This window comes from Pholis gunnellus (genome assembly GCF_910591455.1).
Source record: "Pholis gunnellus genome assembly, chromosome: 15".
Taxonomy (NCBI): domain Eukaryota; kingdom Metazoa; phylum Chordata; class Actinopteri; order Perciformes; family Pholidae; genus Pholis; species Pholis gunnellus.
In genome coordinates this window covers 185,297-206,086 of record NC_136542.1, presented here as the reverse complement: position 1 = coordinate 206,086, position 20,790 = coordinate 185,297, and the positions used below count along the sequence as shown (strand labels likewise).

The following is a 20,790-nucleotide window of genomic DNA, read 5'->3' as shown; positions in this document are numbered from 1 at the left end:
CTCCTCTCTCCTCCCCTTCTCCCCTTCTCTCCTCCCCTTCTCTCCTCCCCTTCTCTCCTCCCCTTCTCTCCTCTCTCTGCGCTTCTGTTGACACTTGTACATAAATCATAAAGAGTTTAAAGGAAACCTGAACGATCGATAATCATCGGTTCTTGTTGGTAACGTGGCCTTGAGCGGAGACGCTGCAATATTACAGATATGTAAATATATAAATATATAAAGCAGAGCAACAAAGTTCTGTTTTTAAGGCTGTTTTCCTTCGTGTCGTTTTAATAAAGTGCTTTCTCATCAGTTCTTCTTGTTCAAACAGACTCATTTCACGATCTGAAGGAAACTTTATTTTCTGTCCACATGTTTTAAATCTTTAGATCTCTCAGTCCTCGTTTCACCGATGATGTCGTGCTGCTGCTGTGATGTCATTGTGGACCCCGTGACATCACACAGACTCTCCAGCAGCTGGAAGTAGTTGTACTTGATGTCGTACTCCATGTCGTACCAGAAGTTCACTGCAAAGAGAAACAGAGTCACACCTCAACTTCTGACGTTTATTTACTTCTAACTGATTATGTCACCGAGTCACAAATCAGCAGCCGCTTTATTTATTTACGTACTTTTTTCTTTTTATTGTGTAGAAATGTGGGTACAAAACAAGTGTGGTGCGTTCAGGGTCCCTCAGTGTTTGTACCTGCGATGCAGCCGTGTGGTGCGTTGAGGTACCTGCAATGTAGCGGTGCGTTCAGGTACCTGCAATGTAGCGGTGCGTTCAGGTACCTGTGGTGCGTTCAGGTACCTGCGATGTAGCGGTGCGTTCAGGTACCTGCGATGTAGCGGTGCGTTCAGGTACCTGTGGTGCGTTCAGGTACCTGCGATGTAGCGGTGCGTTCAGGTACCTGTGGTGCGTTCAGGTACCTGCGACGTCGCGGTGCGTTCAGGTACCTGCGACGTCGCGGTGCGTTCAGGTACCTGCGACGTCGCGGTGCGTTCAGGTACCTGCGACGTCGCGGTGCGTTCAGGTACCTGCGACGTCGCGGTGCGTTCAGGTACCTGCGACGTCGCGGTGCGTTCAGGTACCTGCGACGTCGCGGTGCGTTCAGGTACCTGCGACGTCGCGGTGCGTTCAGGTACCTGCGATGTCGCGGTGCGTTCAGGTACCTGCGATGCAGCCATGAGACTGCTGGACATGGTGGAACCACAGTGACGGGAGGTACAACATCTCTCCGGCCTTCACGCTGCAGCGGAGCGGCCGAGCGTTCCGGTACTCAGGGTACCGGTCCAGGTCTGGGTCCAGAGGGTCCAGGGGGATCCACGGGACCTGGGGGGGTGGGGTCAGTCAGTGTGAACTAAAGGTTCTAAACGGAACAGAGAGCACTGAGATTAACTGGCAGACACCTGAACGCACCTTCTCAGAGTCACTTTGATCCACGACCTCGAACTCACCGTCTTCTCTCTGATGATAAACGGCCGGCTGATACACACCTGAGGAGAGGGGTTGCTATGGTTACTGAATACAAGTTCCTGTCTTACGGTCTGAGGGCGTCCCGGGAACATTCCACACCGTCTCAGAACACGCTAAACCAACCCCAACGCCACCAATGAGCTCCTCCACCAGCCTCCTGTCTGTGAACCCGTTACCGGAGGGGATGAAGGTTGGTTGCTGTGGTTACCGTAGGGGATGAAGGGTCGATCAGTGGGGGGGAGGAGGAGGAAGGTCTTCTCTCCAGAGATCACACAGTAGAGGTTCTCATAGTGGTCTTTGTGCACTAAACACACGTTAAACACACGTTAAACACACGTTAAACACACGTTAAACACACGTTAAACACTGGTGTGTTCAGGTCTTACTGGACGTCACAGCTCTCTCCTCTCCGAACCAGAAGTTCACAGCATCTGGTAACTTTCCTAGAAGAAGAAAATGAAGTTAAACGTCATGAAAAGAATTCTATGATGTCAATAATTAAAACTAAACACGTAATAACACGTTAAAGGAAGAGCTATGAGCTCACAGCTGTAACGACGCACCATCTCATATTCTACTCCTCAGGTAAACAGTCTGAATAACTACGTCACCTCCACCTGAACCTCCTGAACCAACCGTTACTGTTTAAACTAGTCCGGAGGGTTTGTGACCCCCCCCCCCCCCCCCCCCCCCCCCCCCTCACCCAGTGCGTCGCTCATCCAGGAAACATGAGGCTCAACATCGTCTGTGAGCTCTGGAAGCTCCTCCAGAAGGTTGGAACACTGTTTCTGAACGTAGAAGACTCCACCAGGATGCTGCTGCTGGAGACACGACAGCACACACACCATTCAGATCCTCTTCTTCAGTAGAAGTACTAATACTACACTAAAATACTACATGTCTCACCTTCCCCTCGATGACGTCACTTTAAAGCTTTTATATAATGTATAATTATAATGTATAGTAACACTATTATATAATGTATAGTAACACTATTATATAATGTATAATAACACTATTATATAATGTATAGTAACACTATTATATAATGTATAGTAACACTATTATATAATGTATAGTAACACTATTATATAATGTATAGTAACACTATTATATAATGTATAGTAACACTATTATATAATGTATAATAACACTATTATATAATGTATAGTAACACTATTATATAATGTATAGTAACACTATTATATAATGTATAGTAACACTATTATATAATGTATAGTAACACTATTATATAATGTATAGTAACACTATTATATAATGTATAGTAACACTATTATATAATGTATAATAACACTATTATATAATGTATAATAACACTATTATATAATGTATAATAACACTATTATATAATGTAAAATAACACTATTATATAATGTATAGTAACACTATTATATAATGTATAGTAACACTATTATATAATGTATAGTAACACTATTATATAATGTATAGTAACACTATTATATAATGTATAGTAACACTATTATATAATGTATAGTAACACTATTATATAATGTATAATAACACTATTATATAATATATAATAGTAACACTATTATATAATAGTAACACTATTATATAATGTATAGTAACACTATTATATAATGTATAGTAACACTATTATATAATGTATAGTAACACTATTATATAATGTATAGTAACACTATTATATAATGTATAGTAACACTATTATATAATGTATAGTAACACTATTATATAATGTATAATAATCTCACCTTCCCCTCGATGACGTCGAGCACAGAAGAGAAGCTCATTGGTCGTTCCTCCGGCATCACGAAGCGGTCACCGTTGACGGCGTCAGCGTAACCGTGGGGGGTCACTGCCACGCTGACGACCTTTGACCCCACCATCTCTCTGTGGATCAAACAGGAAGCTGTCACATCCTGACATCACAGAAGAAGAACAGCGCGAGGTGGGCGGGGCTTCCTTCCTCACCTCAGGTACTCCAGCGTCCACCTGGTCAGAGCCGGCCAATGGCTGCAGGCGTTGCGGATGATGCAGGGCTTGTTTGGACCAATCCAGTCGCGGTAGAACTGCAGCGGGTCAGGTGACTCCTCCAGGTAAGGCACTGATTGGTTCAGATACAAATCTGAAAGGTAATCAATAAACAACCTGATTGATCTGCTGAGTCACCACTGTGAGCTATGAGCTGTAAGGAAGTAGTACCACTCACTACCAGTGAGTAGTCACTAGTACTACCAGTGAGTAGTAGTACTAGTGGTACCAGTCAGTAGTCACTAGTACTACCAGTGAGTAGTAGTACTAGTGAGTAGTAGTAGTACCAGTCAGTAGTAGCACTAGTACTACCAGTCACTACTCACTAGTAGTACCAGTCAGTAGTAGTACTAGTAGTACTACTCTCTCACCGTGAGCCTCCAGTGAAAACTCAGACACTCGTTTCTTCACAGACTCCATTTTGTTTCTCCGTCATCACACACAAACAACCGGAAGTTCGTCACGCGCCCAACATCAGATACGTGATCAGGTATCGATGAAACGATCATTGATGATCGATTCTGCCCGTCAGACCTCTGCGGACATCACGGCGCCATGCTGCTTTGTTTACATCCGCTGCGCATGCGCAGAGCTCCCGTCACTGGCGTGATTGAGATGAGCAGGTTTCCCCTGCAGGAGGGAGGGTGAACTGCACTGTAGTTTATATCAATAATCATTTAAATTATAATGTAAATAATATAATGATGTAAATCATATTTATACTGTCAATAATATTAACAATAATATTGATAATATTGATAATTTAAATAATAATTTGAATAATAGTAATTTGAATAATATCAATGCTAATGACAATACTATTAATAATAATGTAAATAATATTGATAATATTATGGTTTGACGGGCATTATGACTTTAGTTGTGTTTGAACGCTGTGAAGCTTGAATGAATGAATTAAAGAAGTTCTTGAGATGAAGTGAAGACCTCCAGCTGAAGTCTGTGTGGTTTGATGAGTTCATGATTGGACGCAGCTGTGAGCTCTCAGTCTGGATCTCAGTCTGGATCAGGTCCTGGATCAGGTCTGAAGGTCCTGGATCAGGTCTGAAGGTGCTTTACTCATGGACGAGTCGGCGTTGGAACGTTACTTTGATGACTCTATTGCAAATGTGAGTAAAAGATCAAACTTAAAGCTGAAAGGAGGCGGAGCTAAATGTTGAGATGGAGGGAAACTCAAATGTGTTATTTTAATGTTTCTGGTCTGAAATAAAAATAATAAGCAGCTTCATGAGGTTTAATCTCGTGTTTGTGTCAATATATCAAAAAATAAACATTTAGATCAATAGAAGAAGAAGAAGATCAATAAACTGAATTCACAATGAGCCCTTTAAGGATTTCTCTTAAAGTTAGAAACAGCAGCTTTCTAATGAAGAGTGAACAGTTTAATGGTGAGAAATATAGATTATCATTATTATAATAATCATTAATATGAATCCCTTGATACAGAAGAAGGTTGATGATGGTGCAGAAGTGGTGGTTTTATTTATTTTTACTGCAGGACTCCGGCTTTCTTCTGAGCGAGGAGCTGGACCTCCAGAGCCCCGCCCCCTTGAAGGCGGGGCCGAGCAGACCGGTGGGGGAGGAGCTAGACCTCAGCTTCCTACCTGATGACCTCAGTACGCAGGATGAGCTCGGTCGCCACGACAATACAGGTATGACATCACTGATGATGCAACAGGTAGGCTGACTGGAGGAGGGGCGTGGCCTCCGGGAGGTCACATGACCACCTCTGTGCTTTACTTTCAGCTGACAGTCAGACTGTCGCTCTGGACGTGTCTCAGGACAGCGGCATCTATCCGGACTACAACTCCCAGAGTTCCACAGCAGCAGCAGACCCCCAGCAGGGGCCGTCCACGTCGGGATCGGGTGCCTCCTCCTTCTGTCCCATGACTCCTATGACCCCCATGACCCCCATGACCCCTGTGACTGAGAGGTCAGGAATCATCCCCCAGTTACAGTAAGTTACTGCTTCACCTGTGGTACTAGTGCTTCATCTGTGGTACTAGTGCTTCATCTGTGGTACTAGTGCTTCATCTGTGGTACTAGTGCTTCACCTGTGGTACTAGTGCTTCATCTGTAGTACCGGGGCTACAGATATTCATCTTTAGTATTTGTAGTACCGGTAGTACTTCCGGTGCTGTGTGAAAATCCAACATACCAGGTTTCCCACTTGACTGCTTGGACAGTGTTGTGTTTAAAGGCTGCTGTATATAAAGTGTGTGTGTGTGTCCGTGTGTGTGTGTCCGTGTGTGTGTGTGTGTGTCCATGTGTGTGTGTGTGTGTGTGTGTCCGTGTGTGTGTGTGTGTGTGTGTCCGTGTGTCCGTCCACAGGAACATCGTCTCCACAGTGAACCTGGGTTGTCCTCTGGATCTGAAGTTTATCGCCCTCCAGGCCAGAAATGCAGAGTACAACCCAAAGGTACCGTCTCTCTCAGTACTTCAGGTTCAGCCGAGGCTCATGGGTATTGTAGTGTTCTTTCTGTTATATGTTTATTGGCCTTTAGTTATGTTTAGCTTAGATTTAGCATTCAGCTGTGGTTAGCTTAGCGTTAGCTTTAGCACACAGTAAACATGGAGTGATGGTTGTTGTTGTTGTGTTTCAGCGTTTTGCGGCCGTCATCATGAGGATCAGAGAGCCCCGAACCACCGCGCTGATCTTCAGCTCCGGGAAGATGGTCTGTACAGGAGCCAAGAGGTCTGTCTGCTCACCTGTCTGTCTGCTCACTGTCTGTCTGCTCACTCTCTGTCTGCTCACCTGTCTGTCTGCTCACTGTCTGTCTGCTCACTCTCTGTCTGCTCACCTGTCTGTCTGCTCACTGTCTGTCTGCTCACTCTGTCTGCTCACTGTCTGTCTGCTCACTGTCTGTCTGCTCACCTGTCTGTCTGCTCACTGTCTGTCTGCTCACTCTCTGTCTGCTCACTGTCTGTCTGCTCACTGTCTGTCTGCTCACTCTCTGTCTGCTCACTGTCTGTCTGCTCACTGTCTGTCTGCTCACCTGTCTGTCTGCTCACTGTCTGTCTGCTCACTGTCTGTCTGCTCACTGTCTGTCTGCTCACTGTCTGTCTGCTCACTGTCTGTCTGCTCACCTGTCTGTCTGCTCACTGTCTGTCTGCTCACTGTCTGTCTGCTCACCTGTCTGTCTGCTCACTGTCTGTCTGCTCACTGTCTGTCTGCTCACTGTCTGTCTGCTCACTGTCTGTCTGCTCACCTGTCTGTCTGCTCACTGTCTGTCTGCTCACTGTCTGTCTGCTCACTCTCTGTCTGCTCACTGTCTGTCTGCTCACCTGTCTGTCTGCTCACTGTCTGTCTGCTCACTGTCTGTCTGCTCACTGTCTGTCTGCTCACCTGTCTGTCTGCTCACCTGTCTGTCTGCTCACCTGTATAATTACTGTGTGTGTGTGTGTGTGTGTGTGTGTGTGTGTGTGTGTGTGCGTGCACGCAGTGAGGAGCAGTCCCGACTAGCAGCCAGGAAGTACGCTCGGGTGGTCCAGAAACTGGGCTTCCCCGCCCGCTTCCTGGACTTTAAGATCCAGAACATGGTGGCCAGCTGTGACGTGTGCTTCCCCATCAGGTTGGAGGGTCTGGTCCTGACCCACCAGCAGTTCAGCAGGTAAAGAAAGGAGAACAGGGGCTTAGCTTAGCACAAATACTGGAATCAGGGTGTAAAAGAGAAACAATCTGCTTCCAACAACTACGAAGGAGCATAGAAAGGAAGTTAACTTCTACGTCCTGTTAGCTTCTGGTTCCCGTTAGCTGACAGTTAGCTTCTAGTTTCTGTTAGCATCAAGATATTTTCAGAATAAAAGCCTGTTGGTCTCCACAGTTATGAGCCGGAGCTGTTTCCAGGCCTCATCTACCGGATGGTGAAGCCTCGTATCGTGCTGCTCATCTTCGTGTCGGGGAAAGTGGTTCTGACCGGTAATAAAACTCTGATTTCATCTCCAATAAACTATTGGAGATGAAATATCTTGAGAAAAGATCTCTGTGTCATAGTTCTGGTAAGGCCCAGTAATCACGAGTCTGTTATTTAATATGTGATTATTGTTTACTCATGAAGTCCGTTTCCACACGGTTTTATTATAGTTATAATAATTATAATAATAATAATAATATCATAATAATGACGTTGCTGTCTTACATTTCAGGAGCCAAAGAACGAGCGGAGATCTACGAAGCGTTCGAGAACATTTACCCGATCCTCAGAGGCTTCAGGAAACAGTGAGGCCAGCCTCTGACATCACTTCCTGTTTATTTGTAAATAGATAATTTATTTTGTGTTGGTTAATGAGTCCTGAAAGAAAATAAATGACTTTTCAAATGTTTATTATCTCTTCGAATTCAGATTTGAATATTTTGAGCTCATGAATTAGAATAACTGAACACTGAAAACACAATATTAATGAATTAATGTCGTCATAACGACATTAATTCAGATCTTTACTGCTGTAGTCAGCACGTTTTTACTTCTGACTGATAATAATCATTTTGACTTCAAATCATTTCAAACTACCTTTTTAAAATGTTGACGTACTTCCAGTGTAGCTGACGAATATTCAGTCAAACTCTTCATTTGTTAAATTATTCTAATAAACTATTTCTGTATTAGACTGAAAAACAAATGTAACTTCAATAATATAATATAATTGTGTCTGTAAAGCCTTGATGTATTACACATGAACAAACTGTTTGATAGTTTACAGCTGACTGGTAATAACTACATTATGAATGTTAAATATCAGCCCGTCAGTGATGAAGGTCACATGATTTTATTACATCCTGTCGTTAACCTCAAATAGCACCTGTAGTGGCCATTTGTCGAATAAATCAAAATAAAACAAACAATAATCAAACGCCACTGATGCACCGTGGTCGGTATTTTACGCAGGCAGAAGAGACTAGATTGTCCATGCAGGATTCCCATTTTCTTATTTATTTAGTAAAGCAAACAAAACAAGAAAAAAGAATAAAGAAAACTCCTGTCGTACAGTCTCTCCTGCACTGGTAGAAACTATAGGCCCACCCCGGTGCATGCTGGTCCTATCTGTCTACTCATATATCAGACATCTAGAATAATTAAACAATACTACTTATTAATGAAATAACAAAATACTAATATAAAATAAATAGCTCCAACACCACCTTCTTTGATGACGCAACATTGATCAGCTTCAGTTAAAATCACTTCAACTTAAACAGCTTCTTCTTTAGTCACATCATGTAGTACAGTTGTATTAATCCTGTTTATATTTAAACAGTATTCATTTTCTTTACATATGTTTGAAGGCAAATCACTGTCAAAATCCCAGAGCGCAAATGAGATCCATGCGCGCGAAAATCAAACAGCCGCGCGCGTATTTTACTTTGACGAGCGCTTTTACGTCACTCCGCGAGCAAAATTCACTCTCGCGCGAGCAAAAGTTGGTCGCGAGTCTTTTTCCTGCTCGCTCGCGAGTCTTTTTTCTTGTTGACTGTGTGGGCGGAGCCAGTCTCCATCGTATCTCTACATCTGATTGGTCACAATGCTCGTCTTTGGATAAACCGGATATCTCTGACGCAGACGTCAGGGGGAGATGTTCAGATTGCGCTACAGCTCAGGAGCAAATAATGTAGATTTCACTGCTCGGGTACTTTTACTTTCTGCACTTAAAGAACATTTAGCTGATAATAACATACTTGACTAAGGTTTTGAATGCAGGTATTTGACTCGTAGTGGATTATTGTTTCATCAGTATGTGTTAGTACGTTTACTGAGGATCTGAACACTGTTTCATCTACTTGTCAGTGATTTAACAGTTAATATACAAACAGTGGTCCCTAATCTGGGCTCCAGATCTTTGAGCAGGTCCAGATTGTTGCTCATATTCTATAAAACTACATTATATCTCTTCTGTAAACACAACAGTATGATTAAATATGATCGCATCATGTTTTCATCAATTAAGATCAAAGAGTGTCTTTGAGCTGTTTGACTATCAAACACACATCGTCTGATAGAATGATGAGTGAATTTAAACCAATCTGAGCAACTTGACTTGAACACATTTTGTATTATTGTATTTAACAGAATAGTCTCTCTGGCCTGCGTCTTTGTGCTGAACAGCAGCTGTTCACCCGGAACTCACGATGCAGCGAGCAGCGTCCGCTCTCCTCCAGGTCCTCGTCTTGGTCCTGCCGGGCCTTCTAGCTCTGGAGTTCAGCTGGTTTTGGGTCTCTGCGAGCTTCTCAGAGAGATCTATATCTATATTATTATATCTATGTTGATCTATCTCTATATTATTATATCTATGTTGATCTATATCTATGTTATCTGTTTCACTTTGCCATAAAGATCTTATTGTGATTATATTAATATTACAGCAGTTATTCTATAATCTTAACACACAGATAAAGTATTTATACTTAAATAAGTTGCTTGTATTTATATTTTATCTTCTTTTACAGAACCAGAAGAAACTTCAGGTGAGTCTGGTTTCATTTACGGGTCATAATATTAATATTAATACTAGTTTATCTCTTGTTGCAGAGCAAAGACAGAAAATAAATATGTAAACAATCTAAACAGGAATATTTCATTAAAGTTCAACGAGGTCCAGAACAATAAGAACTTCTTCTATGGTTTAGTTCCATATATATATATATATATATATATATATATATATATATATATATATATTATAATTACAATAAAACAGACTCAACAGGAAATGTTTCTACTAAAGTCAGATTTATTACTACAACACTTTAACACAATAATAATAACTGAGGAGGTCTTCATGCTGAGTGGTTCTTCCTCTGGAGAACATGATCAGACAAACTCTCAACCTCAGAGACGTGAGACAGCAGCTGAGAGAGGGAGGAGTTCTGAGAGAGACACAAAGAGAGAAATCCTTAAATCCAGCCTCCATTCCAAAGCCCTCCAAACCCACCAGCTGAGCCCAGAGAAGAGGCCTCTATGTGGCCATGAAACCCTCTGGAGCACTGGAGAGAATATCTTTCTACCGTCTCTCTCTCTCAGACAGACAGACAGACATCATGTGACCCACCAGCTGAGCCAGACGGTCTCCAGTACACGGACTACAGCGGACTGAGTTCAGCTTCTCCTCCAGAGTCTCTATGAAGTCCAGCAGCACCTTCACCAGGTCCACCACAAACCTGAACCACAGACCGGGAGACATACCGGTCTCATTATATGAGCTACAGCTCTGGACCCGGAACCGGGTCTGAAGGACTCTGGATCCTGATGAGCCAGGATTCTTACCTGTGCAGGTGAGCCTGAACCGGCAGATTGGTGCGACCCAAAGGTCTCATGAGTCTCTGCCTCAGACCGTTCTGGTCCTTCAGGAGGTCCTGCAGGTGACCGCAGAACATCTGCAACGTCTGGAACCTCCGAGCTGCAGGAGACAATTATTATTCTGTTCATTTAGACGTTTACACACAATCTAAAATCTCATAATTTCACCGTTTCATCTTTAAAGTTTGAGTTTCAGCAGAGAGTCCAGATGTTCTCTTCAACAGATCAGTGTTTGTTCTGAGCGTGAGCTTTCTGAAGAAGAAGACTTTAACTCACTGAGGTAGAAGAAGAAGAAGAAGACTTTAACTCACTGAGGTAGAAGAAGAAGACTTTAACTCACTGAGGTAGAAGAAGAAGAAGAAGACTTTAACTCACTGAGGTAGAAGAAGAAGAAGAAGAAGACTTTAACTCACTGAGGTAGAAGAAGAAGAAGACTTTAGCTCACTGAGGTAGAAGAAGAAGACTTTAACTCACTGAGGTAGAAGAAGAAGAAGAAGACTTTAGCTCACTGAGGTAGAAGAAGAAGAAGACTTTAACTCACTGAGGTAGAAGAAGAAGACTTTAACTCACTGAGGTAGAAGAAGAAGACTTTAGCTCACTGAGGTAGAAGAAGAAGACTTTAGCTCACTGAGGTAGAAGAAGAAGAAGACTTTAACTCACTGAGGTAGAAGAAGAAGAAGAAGACTTTAACTCACTGAGGTAGAAGAAGAAGAAGACTTTAACTCACTGAGGTAGAAGAAGAAGACTTTAACTCACTGAGGTAGAAGAAGAAGACTTTAACTCACTGAGGTAGAAGAAGAAGACTTTAGCTCACTGAGGTAGAAGAAGAAGACTTTAGCTCACTGAGGTAGAAGAAGAAGAAGACTTTAACTCACTGAGGTAGAAGAAGAAGAAGAAGACTTTAACTCACTGAGGTAGAAGAAGAAGAAGACTTTAACTCACTGAGGTAGAAGAAGAAGACTTTAACTCACTGAGGTAGAAGAAGAAGAAGAAGACTTTAGCTCACTGAGGTAGAAGAAGAAGAAGACTTTAACTCACTCAGGTAGGAGAAGAAGAAGAAGAAGACTTTAACTCACTGAGGTAGAAGAAGAAGAAGAAGACTTTAGCTCACTGAGGTAGAAGAAGAAGAAGACTTTAACTCACTGAGGTAGAAGAAGAAGACTTTAACTCACCGAGGTAGAAGAAGAAGACTTTAGCTCACTGAGGTAGAAGAAGAAGACTTTAGCTCACTGAGGTAGAAGAAGAAGACTTTAACTCACTGAGGTAGAAGAAGAAGACTTTAACTCACTGAGGTAGAAGAAGAAGACTTTAGCTCACTGAGGTAGAAGAAGAAGACTTTAACTCACTGAGGTAGAAGAAGAAGAAGAAGACTTTAACTCACTGAGGTAGAAGAAGAAGAAGACTTTAACTCACTGAGGTAGAAGAAGAAGACTTTAACTCACTGAGGTAGAAGAAGAAGACTTTAACTCACTGAGGTAGAAGGAGTGCGTGACGTCGGCGTTCTTCTTCTCTGTCAGCAGAAGCTCAGTTTGAAGCTGCAGCTGAAGAAGAAAAGAGGATTCTGCTCATGTCAGACGACCAGGAAGTGATGTCAGACGAACAGGATGTGATGTCAGATGAACAGGGTTTGAATGAAGCGTACCTGATCCAGCTGTCTCTGCGTTCTTATTCGCTGCTCAGCCTCATGCAGGTGAGAGGAGAAGGCGGGGCTCAGCCTGGAGGAGGCGGAGTCTATTTCCTCCTGAGGACCGGTTGAGACGTTCATTATTTTACAGAACTGGAACCTTTTTGGACCTCGTGTTTTTTGTTGTATTTTATTTTTCTATTGTTAGAATTGAGTCAATAAAGTACATGACTGAGTTTAATCTTTAAGAGGCTTCAGTCCCTCTAACAGTCTTTATTATGAATAACAGTCTTTATTAATAATAAGACTTATTAATAATAACATATCGTCTTTATCATTAATAACAGTCTATTATTAATAATAACATGAAGTCTTTAATATTAACATATCGTTTTTATTAGTAATAACAGTCTTTATTATTAATAACTAGTGCTGGGCAAGTTAACGCATTAATTCATTAACGCCGACAATTATATTATCACGTGTTAACGCAATTTTTTTTATAAATATTATTAATTCATAGAGCAGCACTTTCAAAACAAAAGTGAGCAATACACTACTTTTGAATTAATTATTGAACTTTGCGCATAACAATCGTTAATCGTTGCCCAGCACTAATAATAGTCTTTATTAATAACATAACAGTCTGTATTATAAATAACAGTCTGTGTTAATAACAGTCTGTGTTATTAATACTAGTCTGTGTTATTAATAATAGTCTGTGTTAATAACAGTCTGTGTTATTAATAATAGTCTGTGTTATTAATAATAGTCTGTTATTAATAACAGTCTGTGTTATTAATAACAGTCTGAGTTAATAACAGTCTGTGTTATTAATAATAGTCTGTGTTATTAATAATAGTCTGTGTTATTAATAATAGTCTGTTATTAATAACAGTCTGTGTTATTAATAACAGTCTGTGTTAATAACAGTCTGTGTTATTAATAACAGTCTGTGTTAATAACAGTCTGTGTTATTAATAATAGTCTGTGTTATTAATAATAGTCTGTTATTAATAACAGTCTGTGTTGTTAATAATAGTCTGTGTTATTAATAATAGTCTGTGTTATTAATAACAGTCTGTGTTAATAACAGTCTGTGTTATTAATAATAGTCTGTGTTAATAACAGTCTGTTATTAATAATAGTCTGTGTTATTAATAATAGTCTGTTATTAATAACAGTCTGTGTTATTAATAACAGTCTGTGTTATTAATAATAGTCTGTGTTATTAATAATAGTCTGTGTTATTAATAATAGTCTGTTATTAATAACAGTCTGTGTTATTAATAACAGTCTGTGTTATTAATAATAGTCTGTGTTATTAATAATAGTCTGTGTTATTAATAATAGTCTGTGTTATTAATAATAGTCTGTTATTAATAACAGTCTGTGTTATTAATAACAGTCTGTGTTATTAATAATAGTCTGTGTTATTAATAATAGTCTGTGTTATTAATAACAGTCTGTGTTAATAACAGTCTGTGTTAATAATAATAGTCTGTGTTAATAACAGTCTGTTATTAATAATAGTCTGTGTTATTAATAATAGTCTGTGTTATTAATAATAGTCTGTGTTATTAATAATAGTCTGTTATTAATAACAGTCCGTGTTATTAATAACAGTCTGTGTTATTAATAATAGTCTGTGTTATTAATAATAGTCTGTGTTATTAATAACAGTCTGTGTTAATAACAGTCTGTTATTAATAATAGTCTGTGTTATTAATAATAGTCTGTGTTATTAATAATAGTCTGTGTTATTAATAATAGTCTGTTATTAATAACAGTCTGTGTTATTAATAACAGTCTGTGTTATTAATAACAGTCTGTGTTATTAATAATAGTCTGTGTTATTAATAATAGTCTGTGTTATTAATAACAGTCTGTGTTAATAACAGTCTGTGTTATTAATAATAGTCTGTGTTAATAACAGTCTGTTATTAATAATAGTCTGTGTTATTAATAATAGTCTGTGTTATTAATAATAGTCTGTGTTATTAATAACAGTCTGTTATTAATAACAGTCTGTGTTATTAATAACAGTCTGTGTTATTAATAATAGTCTGTGTTATTAATAATAGTCTGTGTTATTAATAATAGTCTGTGTTATTAATAATAGTCTGTTATTAATAACAGTCTGTGTTATTAATAACAGTCTGTGTTATTAATAATAGTCTGTGTTATTAATAATAGTCTGTGTTATTAATAATAGTCTGTTATTAATAACAGTCTGTGTTATTAATAACAGTCTGTGTTATTAATAATAGTCTGTGTTATTAATAATAGTCTGTGTTATTAATAATAGTCTGTTATTAATAACAGTCTGTGTTATAATAACAGTCTGTGTTATTAATAACAGTCTGTGTTATTAATAATAGTCTGTGTTATTAATAATAGTCTGTTATTAATAACAGTCTGTGTTAATAACAGTCTGTGTTATTAATAATAGTCTGTGTTAATAACAGTCTGTTATTAATAATAGTCTGTGTTATTAATAATAGTCTGTGTTATTAATAACAGTCTGTGTTATTAATAACACAGACTGTTATTAATAACAGTCTGTGTTATTAATAATAGTCTGTGTTATTAATAATAGCCTGTGTTATTAATAATAGTCTGTATCATTAATAACATAATTTAACTTCTGACCTGAGACAACACGTCTCTGGAGACACATCTGGACAACAAGCTGACAGCTGGAGTCACTGAGAACGGAGACAAATCCCACTGAAGCATCTGAAGCACAAAGTCAATCAAGTGAAACATAGTTTGAGTTTGTTCAGTGTCTTCTGTTGTTTTTCTGCTTTTATGTTAGTTAAACAAACTTATGTTCTCTACCTGAAGGTTCTACAGTAGAAGAAGACTCCAACAACAGCACTAATAAACAAATATATAAACCAAAACGTTTCCTGGACACTGACGAGGTGTGACTGAGTGCATCGATACCTGAATCACTGACTTACTAGAGGCGCAGCTGTTTAACCGTCTTTGGATTTATTACTATTTTGCTCGACAGAGCTCGAATCCAGGTTGTTGCGATCTTTCCATAAATATATTTTCTTGAATGTATTTCTTCATACGTGGCTGTGACGTAGTCTCACTTATACAATCCTAATCCGCGCAATGAACATGAGATGTGGTTTATAGATCTCCAGCAGTTTGTGAATGTTTGACGAATCTGGAGACAGAAAACAGCTGCTGCGCACGGAAGAGAAACCAGTAGGTTTGAAAACCAGTAGGGACGGAACACCGGGTTAGCGTTAACCCGTCCTGTCGGTAACACAGTCCGTTAACCGAAGAGAAGCTTCACACAGAACCGTAGAGTTCAGTAACACGTTAACGGTTCCTCTTACCGTTTATACACCGAGACGTCCTCTCTCTGGTCTCTACATTGGCACAACTGAACCCGCCAAATGTTTCTTCTTCTTCTTGGTTTATTTGGAGGTTTAGCGGCAGCTGTTGCTCTGCTGCCAGCTGCTGGAGGGACGGAGAGAGTTCTAACTACAGACCGGTAGGTGGCGGTAATGCTCCCCGAGAGCTGCTTGACAACCTGCCAATAAAGAATCAAAAGAAGAAGAAAAAGCGATGACGTTCCCCTCTCCGCTGTTCCCATTGGCTCAGACAGCTTCGGCCGTCTGAGCCAATGGGAACACAGCTACATCCGTTCAGTCCTCACAGAGACAGGAAGTCTTCTCTCTACTTTATTTTATCAAACAATACTTTAAACATTTGGACCAGAAGCGACATGTTTAATGTTTTCATGTAAGTAAACAAGGCCTCGCTTCCGGTTTGTAGAGCTGCTAGCAGGCTAACGATGCTATGCTAACGTTAGCTCATAAACATAATGTGTAACGTTAGTTAATGTGTGTTATCTAGTTAACTTAACATTGTTAAACCATCTTCTATTATTATCATTAATATATTGTGTTCATAGCTAACGAGCTAATAGAGCTAGCTCCTCCAGCCTGTTGCTCATTGTTGAAGATTGTTGTTGTCTTCTTCTTCTGCAGTGATTTCACCGTCTGATCTCATTACCACCTAAGAAGAAGAGGAGGAGGACCGTTAAACCGTTAAAGACTCACTTCCGGTTTGATATGAACGAGATCAGCGTCCTGCTGTAGATCAACAGAGTGGAGCTGCTTCTCCAGTGCACGTGTGTCCGCAGAGAGAGAGAGGGAGAGACAGGACAGAGAGACAGAGAGAGAGAGACAGGGCAGACAGACAGAGAGAGAGAGACAGGGCAGACAGACAGGCAGGCAGGCAGGCAGGCAGACGGAGACACAGGTGAGCAGACAGACAGACAGGTCCAGATGGGGAACAGTGCTCTGAAGTCTCACCTGGAGACCTCCCAGAAGACCGGAGTGTTCCAGCTGACGTCAAAGGGGCTTCAGGAGGTGAGACACACCTGTTCTGTGATGACGTCATCGTGTTTACACTGAAATATTTACCTGAAAATAATCTGATGTTTACACCAAAACATGGAAAACACTAAAGTCACGACACACTGGGAGCATCACACACAGACAACTACACATATGAATACATTCACATTGTATTAATGAACCAACCCTAACCCATATGAATGAATATTAATATCAATATAATATATATATATATTATATTTATATACATATATATTTATATATATATATATATATATTAATACATCTTTTTAGTTCCCAGAGGAGCTTCAGAGACTCATCTCTAACCTTCGGACCGTCGATCTGTCGGCCAATAAGATCGAAGTTCTTCCTCCCACCGTCGGGAACTTCCTGCATCTCAAGAGTCTGACGCTGAACGGGAACCGACTGGGTGAGAGATCCAACTGTTGAGCTGGTTCTGATGCTTTGGTTCAGTTCTACACTGGATGAGGTCTCTAAACATCTGGTTCTGATCCGGATTAACCTCCAGATGTTTCTGTCCTCAGCCAGTCTCCCCAGTGAGATCGGGAAGCTGAAGAAGCTGGAGACTCTGAGTCTGAATGGGAACCGGATCCAGCAGCTGCCCCCCACTCTGGGCCAGCTCAGAGCTCTAAGGACCCTCAACCTGTCTGGGAACCAGATCTCAGAGTTCCCCCCCGGACTGGGAACCCTGAGGCACCTGGACCTGCTGGACCTGTCCCGAAACCAGATCAGGAATGTCCCCGCAGCCGTGTCCGAGCTGCAGACTATCGAGATCAACCTCAACCAGAACCAGGTACCACGAGTCTCCCGGTCCGGTTCAGCCTCGGTGCTCATGTTTACTGATTTTATGAACCTGTGTCGTCAGAGGAGCTGCTCTCATTATGATATGAAACAAATATCTTTTAACTAGTTTTACTGAGTCAACTCAACTTTATTTATAATTTATTTAAACAACACAAACTAGTCGTCAACCACAGCTTCATGTGTTAAAGCTGCATTCTCTCTAGTGTCCACCAGGGGGCGACTCCTCTGGTTGTATAGAAGTCTATGAGAAAATGACTCTACTTCTCTCTTGATTTATTACCTCAGTAAACATTGTAAACATGAGTTTATGGTCTCAATCTCTAGTTTCAAGTCTTCTTCAATACAGCATGATGTTCATTTAGTAAATGATGGTCCATTTAGAGTCAAACAGACCATAAAGCAGGGGATGCTTTAGGGGCGGGGCTTCACAGTGATTGACAGGTCTTAGTGTCACAGACTAAGAACACAACGTTCTCCTGATGAAGATTAACTCAAACAAACCAACAACCACAGGTGTCAGTAGTCCAGGTTCCAGGTCGGAAGTAATCCGTTCCTCCTCCTGATCCAGATCTCGGTGCTGTCGGCGGACGTGTCCCTGTGTCCTCGTCTGAAGGTCCTCCGTCTGGAGGAGAACTGCCTGGAGCTGTCCTCCATCCCTCAGTCCATCCTTGGGGACTCCCAGGTGTCCCTGTTCTCAGTGGAGGGGAACCTGTTCGAGGTGAAGGACCTCAGAGACCTGCAGGGATACGACAAGGTCAGAACCACTTCCTGTCACGATGCATTCAGGGTCTGTGGGAGATAACAGGAGATTATAGAGCACACAGCTGTAATCCCTCACTTAAAACTGCAACAGATATCATAGTCTCTGGTGGTCTCTAATGGTCTGTGATGGTTTATACTGGTCTGTAATGGTTTATACTGGTCTGTAATGGTTTCTGATGGTCTGTGATGGTTTATACTGGTCCCAGATGGTTTATACTGGTCTGTAATGGTCTCTAATGGTCTCTGTTGTTCCTCCTTCAGTACATGGAGCGTTTCACGGCCACCAAGAAGAAGTTCGCCTGAAGAACGTCAGCGGCGAGTCTGAATCGTGTATCGTCACCGTGGGGGGGCGGGGTCAGCTGAGACTCCGCCCCCTGCTGCTGCTGCTGCTTCTTCACAGTCCCCACCCACCCACCCACCCCCGCTGCCTGCTAGACTTTATGAGAAGACCTGCTGCTTCCTGTTTGATACAGTTAACCTTTGTGACAGACAGGCAGACAGGACAGTCTCTGAGATGACATGAAGAAACCGATTTACCACCAGAGAAGAAGAAGACAGAGCTGTTTGTGATGGTAAACCTTCACTGTGTTTCCAGGTGACAGCAGAGACTCAGGGAAGTGATCCCCCAACGTTCCCCAACGTTCCCCCACGTTCCCCAACGTTCCCCCAACGTTCACCCAACGTTCGCCCAACGTTCCCCCAATGTTCGCCCAACGTTCCCCCAACGTTCCCCCAACGTTCACCCAACGTTCCCCAACGTTCCCCAACGTTCACCCAACGTTCACCCAACGATCACCCAACGTTCTCCAACGTTCCCCAACGTTCCCCCAACGATCACCCAACGTTCACCCAACGTTCACCCAACGATCACCCAACGTTCACCCAACGTTCCCCAACGATCACCCAACGTTCCCCAACGATCACCCAACGTTCACCCAACGTTCCCCAACGATCACCCAACGATCACCCAACGTTCACCCAACGTTCACCCAACGTTCACCCAACGATCACCCAACGTTCCCCAACGATCACCCAACGTTCCCCAACGATCACCCAATGTTCACCCAACGTTCCCCAACGATCACCCAACGATCACCCAACGATCACCCAACGTTCTCCATCGTTCCCCAACGTTCCCCCAACGTTCACCCAACGTTCACCCAACGATCACCCAACGTTCCCCAACGATCACCCAACGTTCCCCAACGTTCCCCAACGATCACCCAACGTTCACCCAACGTTCACCCAACGATCACCCAACGTTCCCCCACGTTCACCCACATTCCCCTAACGTTCCCCCACGTTCACCCACTTTCCCCCAGCGTTCACCCAACGTTCACCCAACGTTCCCCCAACCTTCACTAATGTTTGTCTCTTTAAATGATGATGTTCTTTCACCTTTAAGAGGTTTGTAGAGACCAAGACACAGAGTTCAAAATGTTTAGTGGATGAAAAGCTGATTTCCCAGAATGCAGTTTGATTTTAGTCGTCACCTAAAGAGCCTGAAGACAAACAAACAATTACAGCTGAAAAAGTTCAATAAACTAAATCAGATCAATATTAAACACAAATATTCTCTGATATGAATCTCTATTTACTTTAAGATGAATCAATAATTATTAGTAAAATACTGGAAGTGACGTTTATTAAACGTTTAATAAACGTTTAATTCCTGTGAGTTCCTACACAAACGTTTTAGGATCTGAAGCTGATTTCATAATTGATTTATTAAAATAAAACCTTGTTAATGATTCAGTTTTAATCATCTTCTGTCTTTCACAGTTTTGTGTTTAGAAATCAAGGTTTGTTTCATAAATAATAATATATTAATGAGGAACAAACATCTTATTTACATGTTTGGACTGTTTCTTCAATATTAACTCTTTGATTTCAGCTGCATGTTTACATCCTTTCTCATTTTCAAGCATGAAGCATGTTTTACACTTTAATCAGAACGTCTTCCTTATATATAATATATATATATGTATATTTGTATATATTATATATTAGTACTGTCCCCTGTGTATGAGGTGCTCGTCTCATCAGGTGAAACTTTTACTGAAATAAAAGCAACAATAACACAAAAACGCCTCTTTTAACTGTACAATCACATTAGTACTAAATACTACAAAGACACAGAAAACTACAACAGAAGTATGCAGTACAAGTATAAAGCAGTAGTAGTAGAAGTATAAAGTAATAGTAAAGTAGAAGTATGTGGTAGTAGTAGTAGTAGTAGAAGTATGTTGTAGTAGTAGTACAGCAGAAATATAAAGTAGTAGTAGTAGTAGTAGTAGTAGTAGTAGTACTGCTACAGTAGAAGTATATATTTGAAGAAAAGGGAAATACTCATGTAAAGTACAAGTACTTCAGATTTGTACTTTCATGTCCATA

General features: G+C 41.1%; 4 protein-coding genes across 5 annotated transcripts; 2 read left to right on the top strand and 2 right to left on the bottom strand.

The window, feature by feature from the left end:
• Window positions 1–278: 278 nt before the first annotated feature.
• On the bottom strand, window positions 279–4,060 carry jmjd7 (jumonji domain containing 7). Of its 2 annotated transcripts, none has more exons than XM_079174042.1 (9): window positions 3,862–4,060; window positions 3,431–3,584; window positions 3,211–3,349; window positions 2,160–2,277; window positions 1,843–1,899; window positions 1,665–1,760; window positions 1,400–1,476; window positions 1,153–1,312; window positions 279–506 (listed from the first exon to the last, which is right to left on the bottom strand). In XM_079174042.1, exons 1-9 carry the CDS (start codon window positions 3,908–3,910, stop codon window positions 337–339), a joined length of 1,020 nt encoding a protein of 339 aa, XP_079030168.1. In that variant the 5' UTR covers window positions 3,911–4,060; the 3' UTR covers window positions 279–336. The 2 variants fall into 2 exon arrangements, with proteins under 2 accessions (XP_079030168.1, XP_079030169.1); XM_079174043.1 differs by having other exon boundaries at window positions 370–909; window positions 1,126–1,312.
• A 494-nt stretch (window positions 4,061–4,554) lies between these two features.
• Window positions 4,555–7,731, top strand: tbpl2 (TATA box binding protein like 2; the record flags this gene model as incomplete). Its single annotated transcript, XM_079175396.1, has 8 exons — window positions 4,555–4,617; window positions 5,007–5,160; window positions 5,255–5,465; window positions 5,840–5,927; window positions 6,112–6,203; window positions 6,952–7,119; window positions 7,333–7,427; window positions 7,655–7,731. The coding sequence occupies exons 1-8, from the start codon at window positions 4,570–4,572 to the stop codon at window positions 7,729–7,731; spliced, it is 933 nt and encodes a 310-aa protein (XP_079031522.1). The 5' UTR covers window positions 4,555–4,569.
• A 2,491-nt stretch (window positions 7,732–10,222) lies between these two features.
• haus2 (HAUS augmin like complex subunit 2) lies at window positions 10,223–15,900 on the bottom strand. Its single transcript, XM_079175118.1, has 7 exons — window positions 15,781–15,900; window positions 15,077–15,163; window positions 12,443–12,541; window positions 12,272–12,341; window positions 10,768–10,900; window positions 10,553–10,661; window positions 10,223–10,370 (listed from the first exon to the last, which is right to left on the bottom strand). Exons 2-7 carry the CDS (start codon window positions 15,161–15,163, stop codon window positions 10,281–10,283), a joined length of 588 nt encoding a protein of 195 aa, XP_079031244.1. The 5' UTR covers window positions 15,781–15,900; the 3' UTR covers window positions 10,223–10,280.
• A 165-nt stretch (window positions 15,901–16,065) lies between these two features.
• lrrc57 (leucine rich repeat containing 57) lies at window positions 16,066–20,463 on the top strand. Its single transcript, XM_079175241.1, has 6 exons — window positions 16,066–16,189; window positions 16,438–16,821; window positions 17,104–17,239; window positions 17,355–17,623; window positions 18,203–18,388; window positions 18,658–20,463. Exons 2-6 carry the CDS (start codon window positions 16,738–16,740, stop codon window positions 18,697–18,699), a joined length of 717 nt encoding a protein of 238 aa, XP_079031367.1. The 5' UTR covers window positions 16,066–16,189; window positions 16,438–16,737; the 3' UTR covers window positions 18,700–20,463.
• Window positions 20,464–20,790: the final 327 nt, after the last annotated feature.